The 8,983-nt window shown below is 43.1% G+C and overlaps 1 protein-coding gene across 1 annotated transcript; it reads left to right on the forward strand.

The window, feature by feature from the left end:
• The first annotated feature begins 1,458 nt into the window (after nucleotides 1-1,458).
• On the forward strand, nucleotides 1,459-3,638 carry LOC128304223 (zinc finger protein weckle-like). Its single transcript, XM_053041384.1, has 6 exons — nucleotides 1,459-1,606; nucleotides 1,683-1,971; nucleotides 2,034-2,517; nucleotides 2,596-2,791; nucleotides 2,860-3,212; nucleotides 3,285-3,638. Exons 1-6 carry the CDS (start codon nucleotides 1,493-1,495, stop codon nucleotides 3,433-3,435), a joined length of 1,587 nt encoding a protein of 528 aa, XP_052897344.1. The 5' UTR covers nucleotides 1,459-1,492; the 3' UTR covers nucleotides 3,436-3,638.
• Nucleotides 3,639-8,983: the final 5,345 nt, after the last annotated feature.

The following is an 8,983-nucleotide window of genomic DNA, read 5'->3' on the forward strand; positions in this document are numbered from 1 at the left end:
TTTCTTTTTTTGTTTTGTTTTGCTTCCACGAATGAGCTAGTTACTTTCGCTGGTAGGTGTACTTAGTACTTAGAGGAACGAACGTTTTTTTTTTCGCTGTAATAATTAGCGTTAGCTGATAGGTAACGATTGAATGATTAAGCCTGATTTTTAAACCTACTATACCGGTTCCGGTGAGATGGCTGGTGGCTTTTTTTTAAAGATTAGGCTTACCATACGTCGCAACAAAGTAGTATTACGACAATTTAGACTGCATTTCACGAATAGTATTAAAACCGTTTTACTGCTGACAGACATGGTAGGGAGATATTTATTGTGCATTTAAGCGCGAAGCGGGTGGTTTAGTTCTATTGAACCATCTTGATAGGTATGGTCGCCTCGATAACAAAAACATTGTCGTTATTTGATAATAGTTCGGAACAACATCGGTACTGGACGTACCGTTTTATGCTATAAATAAAAGGAAACTCTATCTTGACTGGAAATGATTGTTTTAATTTTATTGCTTCATTATTGAAGCTTATCATTCGTATACTTGTCAATCTGAGCTTTGAATTGGAAGCATACGCTTTGTAAAATATCACAAGAAAAATCAATGTAGTTCACATTTAGTGACATTTCGAGAGTTCTCGTGAAACAATCGTATTTTAATTCATATGGTAGAGTCATATTGTTATTAGTTTTTGATAACAGTTTGATGAGTCCCAAAGTGAATGTTTGTATGATTTTGAATCCGAAGACACGTAACGATAAATATTACAACGGAAAAAAACATTTCAAATGTTACATGTGCTGCAAATTGCATACCTTTTGGCGCTGATTTTACCACAGTTGAACATTCGAAAGATTGTGTTATTTGGGTTTAATGCGTGATAACTCATGTTTGTTAATTTAAGTAAATAACTTCATAACATGATCATTTTATATTTTCCAGGAAAATTTACTCTCTTTCTATTTTATGCTTCATTTTTGGGGAAAATAAGATGACATTTCGTTTCAAGATGGCTGCCTGAATGTGACAGTTCTCCAGCCTTGTCGTTTGTCATAATAGCGTTCGGTGGGGAATCAACAATAAACAAACGCTGTTGTTCTTGATTCTGCTTGATAGCGAGTTGTTAAATAGAGAATAATTTAATTAGAAATTATTGCAATTCAGTTTAGAATTCAAACAAGAATTATTAAAGTGCATAAAGGTATATCCTCATCCAAATTGATTGTCGACAAACCAAAAAGATTACGATCGTGTTAGATACCAACTACGCTCTATTGTTTTTTTTTTATTTTGAAGAGACGGCCAGGCCTTATTGTTTATTACCAGTGGAAGATTATAACTAGAGGCTTATGCTGATGTACAATTTACATTCGTTAAAAAGCATTTCCTCCTTCAAACAGTGTTAGGTCACCTTATCCCGGGTGTACTCGGCTATCCTGCGGCCTGGATTGTTCACAGCACAAAAACGTACAGTGCAAAATAGACAAACGCTACAAAAAAATGTTAACGAGTTGGAAAACTTGGTGCCGCTTGTGCGCGAAAGAAAAAGCTGTACTAAAGCTAGAATCGGTCCACGATATCAATATGATAATATCAAGCTTGCTGGACGTGTCGGTAAGTGTTTGTGTCGTCTGTTTTTCGTAAAGCATGGTTCCCAAATCACCATCAAATAATGCGCTTTGTTTTTCAGATTGTGGAAATTAAAGATGTTCCCCCGAACATATGTGAAGAATGTCTCACTTTCGTCAACAAACTCGAACATTTCAAAAGCAAATGCAACCAAACGAATCGTTTGTTTGCCTACCTGGCGAGGTACTCCGGGATGGGAGTACAGAAGTTCGACGTAAAGCAGATACGTTCTACTTTTCTCGAGAACTTGGATTTGGTAGCCGAAACGAGTCAGTTATTGGAGGATTTGGATTCCGAATCGAAACAGTTTTTGAGCATGGACCCCGAGCACGATACAGGACACATTAAAGGTAAATATATTCGAATGGGTTTAAAATGATAACAATTTTAAAGCAATGTTATGGCTTTTTAGAGCTCGATAAAGTTGAGGACGAAAATACAGAAATTTTCTATCAAGTCGAATCTCTGGGCGTTTCCTCTTCCCAAAATGAGCTAGAGCACAATGCCACCGACACGGAGCAATGGGAAATGTTGGAAGTGGAAATGGAAGACTATGGCAATCAAATGGAGGCAAACGATGAAAATATTGAAGATAAGTTAGAAAAATATTCCGATTCCGATCAGTCCGAGGTCGTAACTCGTACGGAAGTAAGAGCAAGCAGACGAAAACACGGAAATCCACTAGACAACGATCCTACGAATGACGAAAGCTTATCACACAGCACACGCCATAACACACGCCTTTCCAGTAACCAGAATCCGTCCTTTCGGGAAGTGTTTCAATGTAAAATCTGCTTCAAAATCTGCAGCTCCAACGCGAATCTGAAAAGGCACGAAATCAACCATATGCCGGAAGATGAGAGGCATCGTTTTGCATGTACAATGTGTGACAAAAAGTAAGAAGAGTGTGGTCCATCATCGATTCGTTGAATGTGCTACTACATTATTATTATTGATTTTTGTGTCTCTTTTAGATTTAATACGACTTTTAACCTGAAAGCTCATATGAAAATAGTACACGAAGGGGTAAAACCGTTCATTTGTGAAGAATGCGGCAAACCGTTCAATTCAAAGGGTGCGCTGAAGGAGCATTACATCGTACATACCGAGGAACGGCCTTTCCAGTGCGCGTACTGTTCGAAACAGTTTAAAAATGCTGCCCATCTCAAGGTAACAAATCTAATTATAATATTTTACATAAAACGGGTTTGCGTAAATTCGCTTTATAATGCTTCCAGACTCACGAAGACACACATAATGACACCCTATACGTTTGTCCGCACTGTGGCCTGAAACTGAACACAAAGCGTACACTCAACATGCATATGGTTGTTCACTCGGATCAGAAGAAGTTCAAATGCCAGGAGTGTGGTAACGAGTACAAGCGCTCGAAGGCACTTAAAGCACACCTAATTCTGCACACCGGACTGCGACCGTATCAATGTCCATTTTGTGATAAAACGTTTGCCAATGGTTCTAATTGTCGCAGCCATAAGAAGAAATTTCATCCACGCGAGCTGGCGGCGCTGGAGGCATCGGGTGGACAAAAGCCCGCCTCCAACATTCCCAAGCTGGAACATCTACAGCGCAAGTAGGGTTTATTATGCACAACATGCTTTAAATCATATGTATCTAATTTTCCACTTTTGTTTCGTTTAAATAGCTTAAGCGATGGTAAAACCGTTGAAATAACGAAGAAGCACATGCGTTCATCCATCAAGTCATCAAACAGTAACAAAACGAAACAAAGATTACAAGAAACGCTAACCGACGAGAATGAACAGATGCAGGAAGGCAATCAGCTAAGAAGTTGAAAAATGAATGTGTCTGTTTCACGCGACAGAATGAACAATTGTAAAAATAATTGTAATGCACCAGAAATGGATGGCAAATGACCTAGCAGGTCGTTTACGTCAAGAAGCAGATGTTCTGCTGACATGTGGAAAAGAAAATAATTGTTACGTAGATAAAATATCAGAATTAATTGTAAAGAATAGATTTAAAACATAAATAAACAAAAAACAATTAAAATACAATCTATACGCTTTATATTAAAGGATTGTTCGGTGTTTGCAGAGCAGATATGAATGGATTTCATATCGAGGATCCCTATATGTATATAGAGATATTTTGTCCAGTTCCATACAGCTGTACAATGACGAGCGTTAGATATCAGGAAATTATAAGACGACAAACCACATCAACACCATTTTGTAATGAATAGTTTTATCTTCAATCTTTGAGAATTACATATTATCCATTGATCAATAAACATTCCCTCCCTGATCGGTACGGTGAGCATGTCTAGCGTCCAATAGCTCCAAGCATTGTCCCTGGCTACGCCTACATAAGTTACAAATACTTTTCTCTAAAATCTTCAATCTGTTTCATCGCAAACGTTGCCATCATGGTTGCCTTTTTCTGCACTTCCTTATCACTCAAGTCTCGTATGCTGTCGAATGATCGCGTATTACCGACCCATTGATTCGGAAGGTTTACCTATAATGAGGGGGGAAAGAACAAAATGATGCAGAATGGTGCATGGTTTGCGTAATACGGGAGCAGTGAGTGCCCCTTTTCGCTAGTGGGTATACCTTATGTCGAGCGATGGATCGTATGATCAGAATTGCTACGTAGACCGTAAAGTACAGCGTGAAGTACAGTGGGATATACCAGAGCGTACGACTCAGGTAGTAGTAGCTGTAATTTTTGAGCCTAGGCGTTTCCGGTGCTGGAGGCGGTGGCGGTGGCGGTGGTGCAGGTGTTGTCATCGGTTCATCATGGTGGTGGTGGTCGTGATCGAATATTATATCCGGATAGTGATCATGGTCAAACCCAGAGAAGTACGGGAAATCATGATCGTGGTGATGATCGTGCGAATGATCATGGTGATGATCGTAATCGGAATCCATCCCGGAAGGTCCTGTAGGTGGTCCGGATGACATCGCTTGCATCATCGCCATCGGCATCGGAGGCATTTTGTTTGGCATCATTGCCATCGGTGCAGGCGGAGGTGGTGGTGGTGGTGGTGTTTGCATTGGTGGTCCATTATCTAAAATGCGGGAGTACAAGGCGTACCATAAGTCGCAGGGTCTTTTGTGGCAGAAATTCTGTAACATCTGTAAGCCTCTGTACTCACCAGAATACGGGGGCAAATACTGTGGCTTGCCGGGACCAACCGATATGGTGCCGATGGCATCGTCACCTGGAATGCCGGAAGCAGGAGGAAGATAGCTGGTCACAGCGTTGTTCTGTCTTGGGGGATTATTCGTGGGAGGCAGGTATTGGGAATGCACATTCGGTGGAAAGTTATACAAATCCACCGGCGGCACGTACGTGCGCATGGGAGTCATTGGTGGTCTCAAATTGGCAGGTGAGTTCGGGTTGCCCGAAGGTGGAGGTAGGTAGCTAGTACCGGTTGCTTGGGGAGACTCCTTCCCTACCGGCGGCAGATAGTCAGAGTGTATATTGGGCGGAAATTTGAAAGTGCCTCCTGCAGTGGGACTTTTTGGTGGCAGGTCGGCCATATTGGTCGGTGCCAGTGGATCACCGGACGGTGGCGGAATATAGCTAGTGCCCGTGTACATGGGCAAAATTTTGCTATCCGGAGGCAAATAGCCCGATAGCGTGTTGGGAGGAAATCTGTACAGTATGTTCGGTTCAAGGGAGGTTGTCGGATTGAGTGCGTCATTGGTAGCGACGGGCTTCAAATTCGACGGTTCGCTAGGATCGCCTGATGGAGGCGCCCCGTAGCTCGTACCCGTGTGCTCGCCCGACGATGCTTCGTCCGACGGCGGAAGATAGTCAGCGTTTACATTGGGTGGAAATTTAAACAGCTCGGCAGAACCTTTATAATCCGTACGGTTCGGATTGGAATTCACCACGCGCCCGGTGATATCACCCGAAGGTGGTGGCAAATAGCTAGTTACCGGGCTTTTCGACCGTTCGGATGAGGGAGGCGGATAACTTGCGTTGGTGTTGGGTGGAAAATTGAACAAATCATTCGGCGGTTTGTTCACCGCTGGTTTGGAAGCGCTCGCAACGGATGAGTTCTGAGCGGGACGCGCCATATCTTGTGCGTCGTTTGCTGGCGGTGGCAAATAGCCCGAGTGGGAGTTTGGTGGGAATAGGACAAGTTCGGAGGAATCCATCGGCAAATTCGTGTTCGGCGGGTCGGTAGAATGAGACGACGACGAATCCTCACCAGAGTTGGGTACGGGCGTGGGCATAAAGATTGGCGAACCTTGCATTCCAGGCGACGCTGGTGGTGACGGACCGCTGGCTGATGGACCCGGTGGTGCCGGGACACTAACCGGGCTGTTATCGGAGGCGGCAGGTCGTAGGGCACCCGGCGACGGAACAACACTAACCGGACTGTTAAATGACGCTGCCGCAATCGGTGAAAATGGTCCTGTTGGTGGGAAAACGATGCAGATTATAAGGTAAGCAGGGAAGTTAGACGAGACGATGGTTGTGGTTTCGAGCGTTACCGGATTGGGCGTTTTGTTTTTGCTTTTTCAGTTTGTAGATCGTACCACCGTACGCTTCTCCGGGAGCAAATCGGTCCATTGCTGTACAAATGGATCGGAAAAACAGAAGCTATAAAAAGTTGTCTACACACAGCTAACACATGCTTCCCACAGTACGGAAACGGTTTCCAAGAAGCGAGCGTAAGAAAATTCCCACAGTGTTTATCTTACCTACTGGAGCGTTGTAGTAGGGTACGCTGTTCGGACTGTTTTGGGAATAGCTCGGATACACAATGTACTTGGGCGATTTGTAGCCGGCATTGGGCCTTGGAACCTGCACCGGTTTCGACAGGAAGTCGGGATGGATGGAGTACGGGAAGCTGGCTCCTGCGCCGCCTGCACTGGAAAATCCTCTCCCGGTTCTTTCGGGACGTGCGAGTGAACGAGGAACACGGGAAGGAACAAAAAGGGAACGGGCATTGCTGTAAGTATCAGAATAATTCTAGCGAATTGTCCAGAGTTGTCTTACGATTCACTAGCATCCTGCTGGGCAACACTAGCAACTGGGTACTGCTGTGCGGCACCACGTGGCCGGCTTTCCGATGCGGAAGGATCGCTCGAGTATGAGCTGTAAACGAGCGTTTTCGGTTCGGAATGCCCGAACAGCTGTATAAACATCACTAAAACTACGGACCGTCTAATGTAACCCATGGTGGTGGTCGGCATGAGCTGTCCCGTCTGCCGAACAGTAGCAGCTGGCTGTAATTTTCACTTTTTTTCCTCAGGCCACTACAGTCCACCACTATTGTCTTTGAATTGTGTCTTGGAGATGCAAACCGTACAATGATTCTACGCACTCATTACATCGACCGTAACAAGGAACGTCTTATCGCGAAGTCATCTTGAGATGAAATGAACATGCACCGTCTGGTGTAAACACAGTAATCGTTCCTTGTACCGATCGAGGTTCGAATTATTCGTGAGCTTTTCCCGGGACCCAACCCGTCCAAGCCGCGTCGCCCCGCTCCGTTCGGTCGGTCGGAAACGTGACAAATATTTTCTGGCTCGTTGAATGTGGGCCATATCGCGCAGGATGGCGAGGTTTTTCGTTCACGCCGTGTGCGGAGATGTGGGCTGACCCGATTTTGAAGGTGAGAGGCGCTAATCGATGCTAAAGCAGCTACGTTCTTCTTCTAACCTGCTGGTACGCCGGGTAGGTTTGCATGCTCCAGTTCTTGTACTCGACTCGCGACAGCACATCTTGCCGTTAGCGAAAAAAGGTGTGACCATTGCGGGGGGGCAGGGTTTGGGTGGAAGCGGAAGCCAATAGAAAGTTTGGCTGGACACTGGCGATGAGCCATCTCCAGCGCTAGGGAAGGAAGAAGCTGTATCTGACCCATATGGGGTTCTGAGTCTGACCCACATGAGTACCGGCGGCGTAAGCGAAAGTGTACCCCTTCCTGATGCGACCCAATACGCTGCCCAATCCACTGATGCGTTTGATGTAAATCACGAACATGATTTGGTTGGAAATGAAGCGTAGTTTAGTTAGAAACTTATCACCATTCGTTTTGTCGCCAATCAACTGCGCAAACAGGCACGGTTAAAGAATCTAAAGCGTGAAATGAAGATGTAGTCAGGTTTGAATGAAAGTGTACTGGGAAATTGATTTAGTATCACCGTCAACGTAATACTCGTAATGTAATTTTATATGATATAGGATACAATGAGATGTACAACCAATGGCGTAAGAATAGAGAGAGAGCGCTCACTTATTTTATACACTAACTGAGTACTTCGCTTAGACACTCACTATCTCAGTATTTGCTATAATTTAAAGCATGCGTTACACTAATGAAATCTACATCCATAACGAGATACTCAAAGGGCGGAAAGTTCTCCGGAAAATGTTATCTTATGAACCTAATAATCATAACACCCAGATATCGCAACAAGACCTGGGTTAAAGAAACAATAAACAACACTTTGTACAAGTGCAGATACCTCCAACGAAATAGTTCTAGCTCGGGACGACCGGTCAAGACCGAAGAGTCCCGATCACAGTGGAGTGTAACAATCACAATAAACCTCATGTAAACTGTCTGCTGTATTTAACACACAGCACAACGCTCCAAATAATATGCTTTCTCACAGCATATATTTTATCGTAACTGATAATTGTACACGTCAAATTAATCTCCTTTAATTCTTCAATACAACCGACCCTTAAAGGTAAAATAAAGCTCTTTCATAATTTCTTCCTCAGTTATAAAAAGAGGACGAATGCCGTCGAAAGACGCAAAGTCTCCATAAGCTGATTATAGAAAATAATATTCTAAAACCTCTATTAGTAACGCATCTTAACGTTTGTGCATGTGCCGATGAATCACGATTTGTAGGCACAACTTTGGGTAAAGGTTTGATAGATCCTTACCCAGAATTGAGCCTACAAATTGTGCCTATAGAAGGCAAAGTGTGAAAAGTATTAAGAGAAAATTCCATTCCAAATCAAAAGTTGATGAAGAAGTATTTCAATGAAAATGGCGAGTGAAGAAACCTAGTTTTGAACGCAGTAGCAATTGAAAAAATGAATAATAAATTGAATCATCCTTAAAACAATTTAATACAAGATTTATTTTGGACAAGAATATTTTGCTTAATAGATTAACGAAATATGTTCAACACTTCGAAAAACCTGTAATAAATATGATTAATAATGTCAGGTCGAATGGCGTGGTTGAATATCTGATATACAAAACAATTAAAATAAAAATGGAAAAAAGAAAGCAACAGCCCTGTTTCTATTTGTCCGGATTAGTGGTTGAACCACGGTTACCCCATAACAGATTATAGCACATTCATTAATTACAGTAAAGCTTGCAGTAAATAATTC

The sequence above is a fragment of the Anopheles moucheti genome, chromosome 3 (assembly GCF_943734755.1).
Source record: "Anopheles moucheti chromosome 3, idAnoMoucSN_F20_07, whole genome shotgun sequence".
NCBI classification, from domain to species: domain Eukaryota; kingdom Metazoa; phylum Arthropoda; class Insecta; order Diptera; family Culicidae; genus Anopheles; species Anopheles moucheti.

Coding starts and splice junctions, on each gene's coding strand:
- LOC128304223 (XM_053041384.1), top strand. CDS start 1,493: ATGTTAACGAGTTGGAAAACTTGGTGCCGCTTGTGCGCGAAAGAAAAA. Junction 1,972..2,033: donor CGATACAGGACACATTAAAG/GTAAATATATTC, acceptor ATGGCTTTTTAG/AGCTCGATAAAGTTGAGGAC. Junction 3,213..3,284: donor CTGGAACATCTACAGCGCAA/GTAGGGTTTATT, acceptor TCGTTTAAATAG/CTTAAGCGATGGTAAAACCG.